General features: G+C 32.5%; 2 protein-coding genes and 1 pseudogene across 2 annotated transcripts in view; all 3 read left to right on the top strand.

Moving 5' to 3' along the window:
- Window positions 1-13,908, top strand: part of caps (capricious) — a 177,344-nt gene extending 163,436 nt beyond the window's left edge. The window contains exon 7 of the mRNA XM_088265688.1: window positions 10,878-13,908. Coding sequence (XP_088121814.1) covers window positions 10,878-12,434 — 1,557 coding nt within the window. The 3' untranslated portion in view covers window positions 12,435-13,908. The remainder of the gene's footprint in view (window positions 1-10,877) is intronic.
- On the top strand, window positions 4,024-10,060 carry LOC148306051 (uncharacterized; annotated as a pseudogene).
- Window positions 12,435-12,962, top strand: LOC148306050 (uncharacterized; the record flags this gene model as incomplete). The annotated part of the gene is made up of 1 exon (XM_088265708.1): window positions 12,435-12,962. A coding segment is annotated over one exon (528 nt), but the record flags the coding sequence as incomplete, so codon positions are not given.
- Window positions 13,909-19,205: the final 5,297 nt, after the last annotated feature.

Below are 19,205 nucleotides of genomic sequence, written 5' to 3'. Positions count from 1 at the left end.
TGTATTACAGAAATGCGGTCGTAGCAATAATTACCACCTAGTACAAGTATTTGTTGAATGCTTCTACAAATATTTCATATATTATTTTTAATATCAATGTAATTAAAAATGATTTATTACATATGGAATATAGGTTTGATTTATTACAATTTAGATTAGCTTTTACAAAGGAATCCTACACCTTTGTAGTAGATTTCACAAGCTTGTTTTAGTACAGGTATGGAACCCCGAGTGCCTTAGCCCTTGTTTCTATTCTCATTTTCCTCTCCTAAAGTACCTTATATTCTTAGATCCAAAAATCCTGTTTGTGTACGCAAATGAACACACTAAAAATGTTTTCTAAAAATAAAATAAATATATATATATATATATATATATATATATATATATATATATATATATATATATATATATATATATATATATATATATATATATATATATATATATATATATATATCACTAGATCACTAGAGACATCTATCGGTAAGATTAAAACAAGCATTTTATTAAGCAAAAAATATATAATTTGAAAACTCTTGGCACAGTACGTGTGAGTTCACAACAGCCATCTATGTGCTGAGTTGTCAAAAATGTAAAGCTTTACATGTCAAATCTTATGTTGCTACCGAGATACATCAAGCAATTCAAAGTGATTGACTTTTTTTATAAGACTAAATATAGTGGGTTTTTGTAACGTTTCAACATAATGAGAGATTTGTTTATCTTACTTTAGTTGAATACCGAGCGATGATTACAAGTCGGAAATAAAATAAGTAGGCATCTTAAGATTCTATATAAAAGCCTTCGCAATCTCCAGGCAAATTACATTTACCAATTTCTGGTAGTTTGGTATTCCCATATTGTTTCAACCATTGCTTGCGGATCTTGATTTGGATCTCGGCTGAGATTTTATGAAATCCTGCCAGATTTAAAATAATCGATAAACGATAAAAAAAACTTTTATTCGAATCTCAACTCTCCGTTTTTTATTGAATCGAGTGAAAGTAGATGGCAATGATAAAATTATAAGGTGAAAAAAATATTATTCTTTTAAAAAGCTAAGATCGATTGCAGATTGTAGGAGATATATAACTTTTTCTTTTGTTGTTTTTCTCTTAAAAAAAAAAAGCACGATTTATTTTGTCATATCGTTTATTTATATATTTATATATACATATATATATATATATATATATATATATATATATATATATATATATATATATATATATATATATATATATATATATATATATATATATATATATATATATATATATATATATATATATATATATATATATATATATATATATATATATATATATATATATATATATATATATATATATATATATATATATATATATATATATATATATATATATATATATATATATATATATATATATATATATATAAAACATCAACATATGTAAAATGTATTCGAATGCAACGTTGTGTTGACATTTCTAATCGATTATGTTGAAAAACTTAAGTAGATTTAAGTTTTTGAACAAAGGAACATATTTTATTTGTACCATACTTTCATTTATATTGATTAAACATGAAAGTCAATTGGATCTCATAATTTATTTTCCTTTTGTTTTAAATATAATTACATTTTGTTCTTAATTTAATACAATTTCTATACATTTCCACTTAATACCATCTTTTAATTTTAGTTGCGCTGACCCTCTCTAAAAATTATATTTGATAAATAATTCATTACATGTAACGATTAATTGTGCAACATATTTTTGTACAAATCTTATTAGTAAATTAACTTTATATGAATGAAGTCATCTAACACAAAGCTCGTGATTTATACACAACCAATTTACCTAGCGTTTAAGCTTTCGCTTACCTAGCCCCCAAGTAAGTTAAGCGTTTTCATAAACCCATTTAACTCCGCCATTACAGAGTTAAGTACTAATGAAACGCGCTGAATGGACTTTTTTCTCTTATGAAATAATATTGGATTTTGGGCGGAGGAGAGGGGGTGGTATCCGGACGTCATACCATTTATTACCTCTGGTAGATTTACCACGAATCTCTGGAACTTTTCCGATGAATGGGGATTAATATTAATTTGGGTACTGTGAAACTTTATTCATACGTGAACTTTGTTTGATAGTGCGGTTAGCTCGTGTGAAAATCTACCCGCACCGGAAATCATCATTTTAGAAATGTGTACGTTTCAGCCTTAATTGAAAGAAACTGAATGGTACACCACTATTTAACTGGTATCCTCCAGACAATATTTAAACTTTTTTTGAAAGTTTTTTATTACAATATCTCAACAAATGAAAAAGTCAACTGAGATGAGAATATTCATAAATGTCAAGGCTTAATTTATTTATTTATCTTTCTTCCAAACTTCGATGTTTGCGAGTCTCTTAGGTTCATATGGAATTATATTATATATTACCGACATCAATCTGATGATGTCAGTAACGACCTAACCCAGTCAGTAGTCAAATAATAATAAATAAAATAAAATATCTTGGGAAAACTTTGTAGTTGTTGTTTTATTGTATAAAATGTCTGTACAAAACTCAAATGTCATAATCAAATACTCAGACTTCCATACATCCGTTTCAATCGACTTCTTCGTCTGTATGCGATATCAATAAAAGTCTAGTTATCTTTCACGTTCAATCCGATTTCAATAAAGCATTTGCACTAAAAAATATGCTTTCGCTAGAAGAATACAATACCGACTTCTTACGTCTTTGTTTCAAGATTTTCTGCGTAGATTTGTGTAATTTTCGTAGCTTCTTTCCCGTCAGGCTGCGGAGGACTAGTAACGAGGCTCGGCGGTGTCAAGAGGCCGCCTGCTCCTTCTACCCTTCGCGGTGTTCGATCTTAATTGGCAATCCCTGTGGAAAGTTCTCCCGCGTCCGGTTGACTGGTTGCGTTAATATTGTATTTGTGTAGCCCCCGTTTATCGCCTTCCGGTCGCTTTCACTCGTTTCTCGGCACTTTTCCGCCGTGGCAGTTCAAAAAATGCTTAAGAAATGGTACCTACTGCGAACGGGTCGTTAAAATTGCTGTTTTCTTCGATACTACACACCGACATTTTCCACCCTTCGTATTCGTGTTCTGAGTAAAGCTATTTTTAACGATCGTTTTCTTTGTATGCTTAAAGTTTTGTTGAAACGTCTCTGTATCACATTTATTTCTTATTAAAGCAAATACATGTTTTTTTTTCATAATGGATGAGTTTTTCCCTCTTTAATTAAAGCCCTCTTATTCGTTAAAATCTCTTTTGTTTAGTGAAACTAAACACTTTTGTAAATTTAATAAACGTTCTTTATCTTTCTTTATCACCGCTGGCCAAAAAAAGTAAACATTGCTTTGTTTTGCGATATTATCGACGTTTTAACTTCGATAAGTTTCCACTTCAACAAAACATTGTTTTTTTATGTTTTTATCTTGGGTACTACCAAATTATTTATTTATCTGTGATAGTCATAGATATGTGTGGCAGCCGCGGTCCAGGAAATCATTCGACTTGTGTATTCACTTTCAAGTGAATACACAAGTTGAATGAATTCATTCAATGAATCTTGTTTCTAAAAGCGCCAAAGAAGTTTTGATATATTATTACTTTACCGTATTGCAGTGGAGATTTTCCAGGTATTTCAATATTTTTTGTTCAAACCACTGTTTCATCGTAAAGTAAATTCATCCATCTATGTCGAATGGTAAATGTTACACGTGTGTAAAGCGATCACTTAACCACCTTATGATAGGTCATAAGCCCTGTAAATGCCCAGACATTCTTATCCATCTTAATTTATATTGAGATGTCAAAATGCTATAGTAATTCGTTTTTTTGATATGCATCATGCACGTTATATTGATTCAACAATAGACGGGTGTATTTTTCAATAAGTGTTGAAAGAAGATAAGTAGTTTTTATCCTCGCGAGTTGTGGTGAAGGGGTGGTGCAGCTACAGAGTAAGTAGCTGGTAGCTAGGAGTAGCTGGAAGTAGCTAGGAGCTAGGCTGTGCTATGTGCTGTGAGGTACGTCCTCCCTCACGATCCCGCGCGGCAATCGAAGCCTTTCCGGGGCGCGAAATAAACTCCAACTTCAGAGGTGACGGCGAAACGCGATCTGCATTAACGTATGAGACTGGGCTGGGGTAACTCCACGATCCACCCCTATCTTCAACGTCATTTTATTTTTATTATATTATATGTGTATATATATATATATATATATATATATATATATATATATATATATATATATATATATATATATATATATATATATATATATATATATATATACATATATATACATATATATATACATAATATTTATGCATTATTAATTGAATTTTCACATGGCAAATACTATTATTTCTCAAAATCTATTGTGACACGTGTTTCGATGCATTCTGCATCATATTCAAACACCGTATATTAAAGTTAAAAATGGATTGATAATACCAGAAAGTGGCTGCCGAATCAATCAATGGAACTTTGTTAGTAAGAGCGTAAAAGTATTTCGGTCAAATAAACATTTTGGAAGCGATTTTATTTTATATTTGTTTTAATTTGTATTTTTAGTTCAAAACACAATAGAATTCCTTCAATAAATACGTTTATTTTATTTTATTACAAGTGTTTACTATTATTATTATTGAAGCACGTGAGGTGTATTTCACTTTTTACATTAAATCCGCTATCGTCACACGCATCTTGTATTCTTAAATAAATTTCTTTCATTTCCGGTATTGAAGAAAATCCCCGATGTCTGGTAACCTCATAAATAGCGCGCGACTTCTGAGAGAAGTTCCCCCTCCCATCTGAATCAAACTAAAGCCTTCCTCCGAAGTGGGGAATCCATTTCCTCGTATCCTCTCAACCTCCCCTCATAATCCACTTTAAATTCTTTAACCGTCTCCGCACTACTTAAAGTAAACTCTTATTTTTCTTAGCCCTACCTAAGCACCTCCTTGTTTCGCTGAAACCTTTTTCAATATTATCCGACGTTCCGTTTTAATATTCTCGGGATTTGAATAAACAATTATATTACTCGCAGACATACGATATCCCGTTATTACTCCGTTTAAAACTTTTTTAGAATTTTATTTTAATTTCTACCAGTACTGAGAAGTGCTCAAATAAACGAATGCAATTTTAGTGTCGCAGAGTTATAGTTCACGTTTTATTATTTAATCAGTTGTGCACATTCTTTAATTACATTAAACGACTGATTTTTGACGTGACTCAATTCTTTCGAATGCATCCATGTAATGTTAGTTTATAGTAAGTAAGGGTGCCTTTTCTTCGATTTAACGATTCATAACCTCACATTTTGACAGTTATCATAAGCTCTGATTTAGGCCTTGTCCTGCGTTGGATCTTGAATCGACCAAAAAGACATACACCAGAGATAATTCATGAAATATAGCCCAGGTAGGTACTGATACAAATAGTCATTAGACAACGGCGGTAATTTTAGCTTGGATTTCAGACAAACTGGTCATGGAAAATATGATGATTTTATATGGATAAGAGTAGGAATTTAATGTTTTTCTTTTAAATGATTTTTCGTGTCAATGTCAAAATTTAAAGGCAATTGTGAATACGCACATTGAAATGTATCCTAAACGATAATGCTTTATACATTTCTTTGAGAAATACTCATTTTATAGCTTGGCAAGGAATAATATTTGACGCACGTAAAATGGAAACAAGCAGTTCTCCCCGAGTTTTGAATTGAAAATTAACTTATTACCCTGAATCGAGCATGCCGTAAACATTTAACGGATATAATAAAAAATGTGTTTTCTTGACTGAAATGTTATCAAGAATTACGAGAGCCTAATCAACATTTATTCGTCCCCCAATTGAATAAAAAAATACGTAAATGAAGTTGGCATTCGAGTAATAAAACTTTAGCGTCGATTTCATAATATTTTATTACATCTTTTTATTCGGATGAATAGTGGACTTTTATAACCATTCGTAATAAGTAATACAACAGGCGAGTTCTCGTTATAGCGGTTATGAATTTGTATTACTAGAGATGTGACTAATGGTAGCTGTTACTTTTCGGGTACCCTCCTGCGATGGTATTCGTTACTTTTACTCGGTTTATGTAAATTTCCTAATAAAGTTTTTAACGTTAAATTGTTAAATTGTCAAATATATATAAGGAGCTCTCTGAGAACTCCCGCCACATTCCCAGGTCCGATATAGAAACTCTTGGATTCCATTCGGACCCGTATATTAAAACAGAAAAAAATGTCTTATTTAGGTATTTAATTAATCATGCAAAGCTTTTCGCGGTCAAAGATAAACAAAAAAATATATTACTTATACTTTAAAAATCTCTATAACTGTCAGCGGGCCATGTAAGTTAATTCTAACTTGCGCGTACGAGCTAGAAAAATACGTTATACGCAACCATATTTGTGCACTGGTTGGGGTCGAATATTTTTGAATGATCGAATCCAAAAATCGAATTAAGCAACGACTAATTCGATCGCCCATGTCTAATTTGTATGTTTTTGGTCTTGAATTTATAATACTATGAATGTGGTAGTACCTATCTTATTATTGAGCATATGTAAATGAGGTAATGGTATTACGGATATTTGAATGGTTCATAATTATTGATCAACCTTATAAAAGTCTCTATGTTTTATATTTTGAATATCCCCTATTTGATTCGTACGTGTATTGTAGTGGGGAATTACGCAAGTTTGTAAGTATGAACTGTTCACAGTAATAATATTAGGAATTATAGTTGTGGATACCACACACGAAGCGATTCAATTCAAATCCTTTGCTTCGCATGGCATAATTCCTGGCTTGTATAATAATGCTCTGCCTCCCAAGACGGGGCGTTAGCATAATAATGGAAATCTGTTCAAGGAATACATTTGAACTCCGATGATAAAACATTTATTATATTCGGATTTACGGCAGTAAACTTAAACATGTCGCTCATTTGGGAGAACTACGTCACAATTCAAATTCAGAATAAAATATGGTATAGCGTTCACGTATTGTATACAGTTTTTCGCTTCAAATTGAACGTTTCCAAACCAAATTGGACGCCTTACAAATTAAAATGGATGTTTAACAAATCAAATTGAACATTTAACAAAACAAATTGGACGTTATATTGTATTTTGTAAAAAAAGTTAGAATTTAAAACAATATTTTCATATTAGTACCTACTACATATATACTGTCAGTGTGAATACCTGACCATATATTTTATATCGTTAGTCGTTAAATTGGCAAGCCTGCGTGGCGCGCTGTCATAGTCTGTGCGCGCGATGTGTTCTCAAGTTTTCAGATAAGATTTTCATTACTTACAATGATGACCATTAATCTGGTTCAACTTTTTTTTAGTTTATCAACAAAATAATTTTTAATACTCTGCATTATCAGAAAGTATACGCTATCAAATTATTTTTGCGAGCAGGTTTGCGACTTCGAGTTTCGCATTGTCCTCTTCGCTGTTTATTAAATACCCATATCTAAGCAAATTGAATCACACTCGCGACTTGCAATACTGTTTGTCTGTAATTTCTCGGAGAATCTTCGTTGATGCATTTTGCAAACTGGATAATTTAGCGAGCAGTGTAAATACTGTCTACAAAACTTACTTCGCGAACTACTCATAGCCCGTATAATCTGCTAGACCAATTATGTATGGATATCTTTCAGTTGCATATAGCCTCAGCATCTTACTTAAAATCATATATTACATAAACATCTAGCATTTTCTTTGCTTTACTAATCAATTTATTTATATCTTTTTGACTTAAATTTTCGAAATATTTTATTTATTAAGTATTTTATTTTTATTTCATCAAAAGTAAATATCTTTTCGTCATACTCTGTCGTCTACTTTTTCCGGGTATAAAACTTTTATTGCTCCCAAAAATAAGCTTACACGCGTGTAAGAATTCACCAAAAATATGTGTTTATTACGCATAGCACTCATACTACGCCGATTTATATTTTTATATGATAAAGTGTGTAACAAAGTATCATAATTGCAAATCATTAAAATAACAAAACCATCTGAAGTTTATATCAACTCAAAATAACGTATAAACGAAATTTGAGGATAGATTTTATATTTAAACATCTACGGAATTGACGAATAGGTATCAAATATGGATATTAAAATTTAATTGTGTAATCAATACGTGCGCTCGCTAACGAGTCTCACATGCAAATGTATTCAATACCTGCGAAATAATTGAAGAGAGTCAGTGGCGATCGCTGAATTGGGAAGGCATCAATTTCAATGCACAATTACAACCTAGAAACGTACTCCTAATAGGAGTAAACCTTTTTCCTCTGATGCGTCCAACATGTGTATAAATATAATTTTCTTTTCAAATTACTGTTATTGATAAAATATTACATTTATCTAGTTATTTTACTATTTTTATTGAACAAAGATGAAGAAGTCTACAACGCAGTGCCCTAACCACAGTTTTGACTCAATCAATTTCAAATGCCTTTAGTGTGATTCAGAGGTACGACGTTGCAAAATTTTTGCATATTTCATATCAAGGGTCAAACTGTTTTTAATGCAAACGTGAAAAATCACATCATCATATATATATGTCCACCATATTTTGTGACATATTCGCCATATCTGTCTCAGTAGTTTATAAATAATATCTAGTAATATCCACTAAAATATGTTACTAGAAACTGAAACACTACTTGTAGATGTAATGTCGCTTGTAAAGACATCTTTACATTAGTCTTCATTAGTGATTCACGTAATCTGATTTGTAAAGATCACGAATTAGTATCCCGTGCTTTCTGTAGCGCTTTTATATTATATTTTTTACATCTAAATTCATTAATCTTCCAGGATTTTACTTGTGTAATTAATTATTCCAATAACGTCTCCCGTGGAATACATTTTTACTTATCCCCTCCATCATCTCTTTCTTTATCCTATTGGTATTAAGGTCCTAATATTGTATACACAATGTACTTAACAACATTATGTTCGTGATTTTTCGTATGTTTTATTTATTATTTATTACTATTATTTATTTAGTAATCTCAATGTCAAATATTTAAAAAAAAAAATGTGTGTATTTTTCTAAAAATTTATTCCTGTATTCAATTTGTTCATTTAACGTTCTTATTATGATTATTATTTCTGATGTAATAGTGGAACCTAACTGTGCCATCTTATAATTATATAAGACATATACTTATCTGTTCAATTATTTTTATTTTTATTATGCCTTATATTTATGCCTCCCTTTTGTATGACCCCCAATAAACAATATTTACTAGTTTAAAAATAAATATTAGTAGAACAAAAATTTTCAAGCACTTAATTGTATAACGCAATATTTTATTTTCTTTGATCCATTTCTTGTAGTCTTGTAGTACTAGACTTAAGCATACTGTAAGTGATTGGTCTGTGTCAGCATTGTGTTCAAACCAACATTGATATAGTTAGGTCTACGCCTACGTTTTGTTTGAGACCCGCTTTGTTCAACATCTAACAAAAGTAATTTCACCTTGATGTTTTAATTTTTACCCTGAACTACCAACTGAACTCCAAAATTGATCAACTCTTCTCTATGTAATTAAAGATCGGATACGGATAGCGAGAAAAAACAATGTAATATTTTTTTAAAAGAAATAATTGATTCGCTGAATAAACTTTTCGGAAATATTAGATATCTTCCCTCTCTTAATTTATTCGCGCAAGTAAAAATAGAACATCTTATAAAATTGTATCGAAGCGTTCCTTAAAATGGGGCCCGCTTTATTAAGGTGAATTCATTATTCGTTAATTATAAATATTGTCTTCTGACTTCTCAATCATTTTGTTTGCCTTCCATTTCTTTGGAACTTTTTGACGGCCTCAAAAGACCTTCCCTTTTGTGTACAATGTTATTAATTATTTCGGGTATTCTTTACTTGAGCCATGTCAAAAGATATCCTTTATTAAAAGGCACGATAGCTTAATTGAAATATTTTCTCATTTTCATAATCATTAACCCCGCGGTTCATCCCCCAGGAAGGATAATACGAAAACGTTGAAAGAATTTGTTGCAATAATCTTAATGGATACTATTTACTATTCAATGTAAGATTTCGTAAGGTATAGTCAGTTCATAGGTCATATACATAATACTCATTCGCCTTCTTTATCTAATCGACCCCACTCAAACTTTCACGCTCTCGTAATTATATTTTAAATTTAAAATTAAAAAGTATGCAAATTTTACAAAACATAATGATAAATGAAATGAAGAAGAGTCAAAATAATTCATTTGAGAATTTTTTTTTTTGCTATTGTTTTTATCGCTTAATTAAACATGTCCTCTCATTATCGCAGTTTAGTGCAAACTCACCATAAACGAATAGGCCTTTCATACTGTCCGATTATAATTTCATCCAGATTAAGCAATTTGATTTATTTATGCGTTGGTAACATTTCTCAACATTATTTTCCTTGTGTATGTATTTTTTCAATCAATCATAGTGATTTTATAATGGTTTGAATTATATTACTTTTAAGGGTTATACCTCCATAAAACGAACCCGAAAGTAATTAACATACATGAATCGTACACTCATAATGGTGTAATAAAACAGAGAAGGGCGAGCATGCTTAAATGGATTACGTAATAGGTATTCAAATGTAAGAGAAAAGTAGGGTAGATGATTAGAAAACCCTCCTTTTCTCCTACCCCATTATACATAATCCATGAAGTGAAATTAAATGAAGACGCTCCGTGCGTAATTATGTTTATTCATCTCCAATAACTAACGTACCCGCTCTCTGTTATGGTGTCATGTCTAAAAGTATATTTGATTTAATACCGTCTTTTTTGTTTCAGGTTCCACGAACAGTCGCCTGGACCTTCGTGACAGTACTGTTGCTGACTGTCTCGTTCACCAACGCGTTGGCCAATTGTCCCAACGGATGCAACTGTGACGATGATACCCTTGTTGTGATGTGCGAAGAGAGTAAATTGGATGTTCTGCCCATTACCTTGAATCCGTCTATACAGCGACTGGTTATAAGGAATAATAAAATTAAGATGATCGACAGTTCGATTCAGTTTTACGGAGAACTCTACTTTTTGGATTTGTCGTATAATCACCTCGTGAGTGTTCCGATGAAAAGTTTTGACAATCAAAAGAAACTGCAAGAACTTCATTTAAACCACAATAAAATTTCATCTGTATCTAACTGGACTTTCCAAGGATTATCAGCATTGACAGTATTGAACTTAAGAGGCAATTTTTTGGAAGAATTAAGCAAAGGAGTTTTCTCGGTACTACCCCAACTTGAAGAATTAAATTTGGGCCAAAACAGAATATCTAGAATTGACGCTGCAGCTTTTAATGGACTGATTTCTTTAAGAGTTCTTTATCTCGACGATAATCAACTCACCTCTGTTCCTACTCCATCATTTCCACTTCTCGGAAGTTTGGCTGAATTGCATGTTGGTTTAAATGCCTTTACGGCTCTACCCGACGATGCATTTTCCGGCCTTAGTCGTCTAGCCGTGTTAGACCTGGGTGGAGCTGGACTCCACAATATTAGTGACGGGGCGTTCAGGGGACTTATGGGATTGAGAAATTTGGATCTGTCCGATAACCGTTTGAAAAATATCCCCACTTCCCAACTTTCCGAGCTAACCAGACTAGAGGATCTTACTCTTGGTCAAAATGATTTTACGATCATTGAAGCGAACTCGTTTAAGGGTTTGACTAACCTCAGAAGACTGGATGTTACCGGAGCGAGTCAATTAGAGAAAATTGAACGGGCAGCGTTTAACGAAAATTTAAATCTGGATACCTTGGTATTGGCTAGTAATAAAAAGTTAGATACTATTGAAGATGGGTCTCTCGCTGGTCTTCCGAATTTGCGACACTTAATCATGAGAGAAAACGCTTTTACAACGCTACCGGAATCGCTTTTAGCGTGGCACGAATTAAAACGCTTAGAGTTGACCGATAATCCGTTGCACTGTAGTTGTCAATTATTGTGGCTGCAAGAACGACTATCGCAGAAAAATTTCAGTCAAGTTCAGTGCGCTAGTCCAGACCATCTAAAAGAGCGAGTTTTGCGTACATTGGGACCGGACGACTTGGGCTGCGCTCTGCACGACACCAGACAACAAGCTATCATCGGCGCTCTGGTTGTAGGGAGCGTGGCAGCCGTGACTGTGCTGGTTCTGCTGGCGTACCGCTACAGGAGGCGCGTCCACGACGCGCTGAAGGACTACAAGTGGAACAAGCGCGCGATGTCCAGGAAGGAGCACGAGTACCAGAAGACCTTCTCCGAGGAGGACTACATCGTGCGCGGAGTGCACCCCCCGCAGTTCCCCGGCTGCCAGCCCCCCGTCGGACCCGGCATGAGGCCGGTACCGGTGACGGAACTGTAGCTAGAGCTGTACGCCTCCCCCAGCGTGTTCTTCTTGCCGGGAGGAGCCCAGGGCTCCGCGCGCCGGCCACAGAGGCTGCAGGGAGGCGGGGGAACGTTGCCCGCCAACGGATTTACTTATATTAACGGCGACACTTGCCGACATCCCCACACTCTCAACAATGGCGCTCTAGCCCAGCACGCCACAAAGAATGGAGTGTTACCGCACACCCTCAATAATGGCTCTCTGAGATCATTATCTGACAAGAAAGTCAACCAAACCAACAGTTTCAAATATAACACCGACAACAAACGTAATATCGATTCACGCTACTCGCGAAAACAAGAAAACAGTTTTCCGAGAAATGCTGAGATTATCAGCACTTACCAAAGACACCAAGAGAATTGCGAACACAGTCGCAACAATGGGTACTGCAGCCACCCCATTACGAATGAACCAGAATACTCGGTCATATCCGAAAATGGATTCACTCACCCGGAAGACGGCTACATCCATTCGTGCAATCATGATAATACGTTTAGCTGTTGAGCCACGGTGTTAACATTAAGTGATCTTTGAAAAAATAGCAATAAAATATATCCATTCCATGTCGTATTTAAAATTAAAAGACACTACTCTAGTGAAAATGTGTGATAGTTGGGAAATGCGTGTAAAAATATTCGTGTATAAAAAAGACTGCATAGTAAGGAAACTTTTAGATTAATGTTTTTTTCTAAATTGACCAGTGACTTTGGTACAGCCTATTTTATTATGATTGTATTTTATATTTGACGATATGGTATTTGTGTCATTTTTACTTATTTATAGTGATACTTTATTCAACTGTGTACAGCCTAGTCGTATCGTGCAAATCGAGTAATTTATAATAAATATACGCAATTACTTTTTAGTATTGACCTGTGTATCTTCAAACGGAAAAAAATACATTCAAATTGCCATATCTTAAAAATAAAGCAGATGTTTTGCATTTCATGAAAAACAGGTATTTTCAATTCAACATTTAACTGTCCTTGAAGTACTTGTATTGAATAAAAATGTATTATCCCATTTAAATGTTGTATATAACAAAAACTACAGATTAAATAAAAATGTTTGCGTTATTAAATTGTAAATATGTAAAAATTACAAAGTATTTAAAGTATTGTATTTCTAATTGGTTGGTTTTGATTGGTATTTATAAATTATTTGTATCATCTTTTTAACAATGTACATAAGTATAATACAATACAATGCTTTTTTTGGCAGATTCCATTATCGTTTTAAACTACATTTGTCTAAATTTTGTCTCTTATGAATACAATCAATCGTTTTGACTGTTATATGTATGCTTGTCAAAGATTTCATTCTCAATAAAATGTGGTATCTTTTCTTTACATTATTTTTTAAATATGTAAAATGTTATCCTAGTCAATCGACAAAATAACCACTTTCGAAAACCACGACAAATACGATACCTAGCGAGATTCAAGCAGAATCATCAATTTATTATTAGATTAAAACCAATATTTTTAGCTTTTCCACTTTTTTATTTGACCAGCGACCGGGTTTCGTCGTTACTGACGTCGTTGCTGGTCAAATAAAAAAGTGGAAAAGCTAAAAATATTGGTTTTAATCTAATAATAAATTAAAAATGCAATTCCATCACGAAGTGTCAGTGGATAATATAAAAGAATCATCAATAATATTTAAATATTTACCCTAGGTTATTTAGTACAGTTTTAAAAAATTCCCAAATACCTAGCACATTTTTTGTTTAATTATAACGTTTAAATTCAACCAATATTCTACTTGATTAATCTCATTTTTGTTCATAATAAAAAGTGCTACAAATTCATTAAATAGCTGAATGAAATGCAGTGTATAATTTGAATTTTTAAAAAATGGTAGAAATCTATTTGATAGTGTAGTGCCTACTTATTCTTCGTCTGGCAACACCAGAATGGCGTCCAGGGGCTTTATAAAGTCAAGCTATCAATCAATCTATTTAATAATACCTACTTTCTTTTCTTGATCCTCCAATATTTTTGGTATTGCCTGACGTAAAACAAGTAGGCACCACAACAATAATAAAATATGTAGATTTGTCTGAAAAAGTATATTTTTAGTTTCTTCAAGTTTGTTAATAATATATAAATTCATAATGTAATTGCGATTCATTCTACTTACTGAACATAACACCAATCTAGAAACTAAGTTTATCTTCTCATTTAGTTTTCTTTGAAAATTATTAAAAATAACTCAAATGTATTATTTACAACTTAGTAAAAAAAAGAAAGGTAAACATTGTTTCCACAAGATTGAAAAAAAACAGCCATTGACAACTAATGCTGTCTTTCTTTTTTTTTAACAAATTCAGCTGTTAAATCAATGAACTTAAAATGATGTACCTACATGAATACTTATGAATTATTAAATATGTATAAATACCGTAAAGTGGGTATACTTTGCACCATGGGTGATACTTTGCACCACCTTCTGTAAAGAAATTGTAGAGCTGGTCATCTCTGATACATGTCATTTTTCATTCTACTTTCTATTGTTTCTGATAGATGGCACTTCAATCTACTTTTTAGTTTACAGAAGTAACAGTCGGTCACTATTGCTTCAATGCGTTTTTCCTGTCCGAACGTAAAGAGAGTTTTCTGTCTGAAAATTGTGTCCGAAAAAATCCAGTGGAATCAGTATACTGAAACTAGTTACAACAAGCGAGTGGTCTCTAAATCGTAGGTAGATAGGCCCTGCTTTTCTCAAATGCTGTATTTTTTAGTTACATTGTCAAGTTTTTGTAAAAATAATATTTTTTTAAGAACTGACTTGTATTGACCACATTTGGGGTAACATTGCACCAAGTGCAAAGTATCCACAAAAGGCCATAGTTAATTGATTTGATGAAAAATCTTAAAACGGCTAATACAACTTGACATGTTTGCTAAATATCTATAGGTTTTGTGTACTTACTTAATTCCTGATGGTATATTTTTTTCAAAAATGTCAAGAACACACAAACAGCGGCCTTATGCCAGACGATACTGCGATTTTACACCGAAGAGAGTGGAGCAGTGTTTGGAGGCCATTCGAAATGGTACAATCAGTCAAAGAAAGGCTGAAGAAATTTTTAAAATCCCCAGAAGGACGATTAACTATAAGCTCAAAGGTCAGCACACAAAACCTGTGGGAAAACCTCCGATATGTGACAAGGGCGAAGAGCAATCCTTCGTAAACTGCATAGTAGACATGAGTGAGTACGGTTTCCCAGTGAGTGTTTTTAACATTCGCTACATTCTAATAGCCTATTTGGATAGATTTGGCAGAAGAGTACAAATATTAAAGAACAACGTACCAGGCTCTGAATGGATAAGATCATTTTTGCAAAGACATAAAACCTTGACTGTTGCTAAAACTAGTCAGTTACTTAATCGGTTGCCATTAAAAGCGTATAACGATAACGTGCGCCAGAGTTTTCAACAGTTTTTGGAAGAAAACAGATTCAACCCAAAGAATTCAGTCTTAAAACGCAGGAAAACGATACCGATAGAACCAGGTAAGAGCATTGCTCACGATCCAAATGTCGAAATGAACGTTGACGAGACACAAATGCTACCTGAACCAACTACATCAATGATCCCACCTTCCGCATCGAAACTTCCAGCATATCTAGTATTAACTGATTATAGTTCACTCGGAAGCTTTGAAGAAGAGGGAGAAGAACAAAAACGATGACTGAAACCAGTTATCGTATTTGTTCTTCCGTTTCATTAGGACCAGTAAAAAAGAAGGTGGGAGAATATGTCGTATTTCATTATGAAGGAGAAAAATTTCCGGGACAGATTTTGGAAATAAAGAAAGACAGAGCTGTTAAATTCATGCAGGAGAGTCTCAAATCGTGGAAGTGGCCGATGAAGGATGACTTTCTTCAATATTCTTGGAAGGATGTAGTGGGTTCCATAAAAGAACCGAAAATGCAATCCAAAAGAGGTTTCTTTACCGTCCCGGAACTTGACCATATTTAGACCTAATTTAATTTTAATTCCTATTACCTATGTAGTACGAAATGTTTTAATATCCACCTTTTATTTTATATAATTTTAAACCTTCAGTATTGAAAAAAAAACATTTTTGTTAGATTTTTCAATATTTAAAAAAAAAAAATTCCATCAAGTGTCTTATTTTTCCATAATTATACAATATTATAATCTGCATTTAGTGAACTGTGAGCCAAAACCCTTCATAAGGTGCAACAAAACTTGTAGGATAGCCTTTACTTTGCATCAATTTGGATTCTAGTACGAAAAGTGTAGAGAAAATATCATGGTGCAAAGTTGTACTTTACCCCGGGATACTTTGCACCAAAATATAAATATAAAAAAAAAATACAGGCAAAATAGATAAAAATTTATAAACATGTCAGACATGTTACAGGTACATGTGTTATTACATTGCAATAGTTGAAACCTCAGAAAAAGTAAAAAACCTGATCTGAATAGACAATTATTTGAAAAAATGCAATATTTTGGTGCAATGTATACCCACTTTACGGTATATAATAAAATCCGAGCAATAGAATATAATTATTGAATTTTGTCTGTCACATTTTCAATCCAAATAAGGTTTATTTATCTGACATTTCTTCACCTAGTAATTTAAACTTTTTATTTTAAAATACGTACCTACATAATAATTGGATAAAAACAAACTTTCCTATATGAAAAGCAATTCCTCTACTGTGTAGTTCTGTAATATAGTATTTGTATTTATAACTTAATCACAGTCTAAATGATATTCTTATTATTATAAATCTATTACAAAATCAGAAACTGTTTTCATTTCCATCCTTTTTTACTTTATCGACCATCATAATAATGTCTGTTTTATCCATCAAAATAATATCAAGATTTTATTGATATCTCAACACAGATGAAGTTGTAATGATTAAGATGGCCATGTGAAAGTCTGGGTATTAACAGGACTTACGACCCGTCATTGGTTGGTTTATGTGAATTATTTATACACTGTGAACATTCACCTTTCTACCCCTTGACCTCTCATCCGATAATGGATAGGGCACTGCATTGGATCAACACGATGTCGCTGAATGCCAATTACACTAATGCAAGGTGCTCAGTCCATAAAATATTTCACTCTTATATCCAGATTCTTGGAGTGGAATATAAATTTTATGGGTACAGGTGACGTAAGTGAAAGAGCCTAGGGTGAAGGACATCACTGCCATATGGGGAAGGAAATGGGTGAGGAATGTCACAGTCCCTTATTGTATGGAGTCAGGTATACTCACATAAAGATACTTCAGAGCAAAAATTGCCATAAGGGGCATTCTCATAATATACATGTGTATTAGAAAAAAAGAAAGAAATCCTCACTGCCTTTGATTGAATTTATCGAACATACTTAATTCATTCCATAAGATTTTTTAAAAGAAAAAAATAAATATGAGAAAAAGATATATTTTTTATTATTAGCACATGATCCGCAACTTGGTAATATGGGCTGAAACAAATTAGTTAAACAAGTATGCTAAATAGAAAATAAAAGAAAAAATAAATATGAACACTTGATGACAATTGTGCGGGGACCTCATTCTCGCATATTACTTAAAACTTCTACAATCTTGTTTGTGGAAAGATTTTCCTCAGAACTAAAATAATGTTAGTTTTGTATTTTATTTTTCTGGATGGTCAAAATCAGTTTTCAGTATTTTTTTTAATGCGACAGTGGTGCCCCCAAGATTTCTCCAGATATATTTGCCAAAGTGTATGCCAATTCTAGAAAAAATGCACTGACACAGCACTTCAATAGGCACATACTTAGGAGTTGCACTAGAAAAAATAAATTGGCAAATCTAATAAAGCTTTAACCAGATGTAAATTGTTTTAAATAACAGTTTCACTTTTTATCATATTTATGTACCTTATGGTTATTCCATATTTCTATTGCCATTGATGGCAGTTTTTTTATGGCCATCTTATTAAAAGAGATTCCACTCTACCACTGCAAATAATTGTTTCGCAATTACCGCCATCTCTTGTCAAAAGATGTAAGGTTCAAAATTAAAACGCCATCTACACATTACACCTAGAATCTCATACAAATTATACCAAGAATCCGAGAGATTAATTGAAAAATCAAACCAAAAGCTTTTCTATTTTATGCTGAGGCAAGGAGTGATGTGAAGTGTGTAAAATAATAAATCAGAATAACTTTAAATAATAAATACAAGACAATTGTACCTCCAAATACAATGTTACACCATTGATTACCATAAAATAAAAACTATAAGCCTCTAAACGAGTGAGCGCAAGAATCTGAATAAAATTTTTAATTTTTACACCTTCATCATGCAAAACACAATGTATTCACTTTATTGAACCATTTTATAAGACTAATAGTAAAGCAAGATTACGGACGACAACAGCAAGTTATTACCCTGACGCAACCTGATTCCTATTTTCAAACATAGACCACTGTTATATGAAAATAGTGATAATTAAATGTTTGTGTAAATCGTAAGACCACTTTTTTTTTTAAAAATCTATAAAAAAATATACATATTAAAAGTAGCAGGATGCATTACCAGGGTACACAAATCAAAAGGAGAGATCAAGGATGATCATTAATACAAATCTGCTTTAATTTTTTTATTTTTTACATATATTTTATGTATATACTCCATTGAAATTTAACTTATTCTTTAACTTATTATATTAAAAATCAAAAAAAATAGGGCTCTCATTTCAGTCTAAACATTGCCTTAAA

The sequence above is a fragment of the Brachycentrus maculatus genome, unplaced genomic scaffold, assembly GCF_059751285.1.
Source record: "Brachycentrus maculatus isolate JH-2025_06_01 unplaced genomic scaffold, ASM5975128v1 h1tg000257l, whole genome shotgun sequence".
NCBI classification, from domain to species: domain Eukaryota; kingdom Metazoa; phylum Arthropoda; class Insecta; order Trichoptera; family Brachycentridae; genus Brachycentrus; species Brachycentrus maculatus.
Note: the sequence above shows the minus strand (reverse complement) of the source record. Positions and strands in the feature narration are given on the sequence as shown.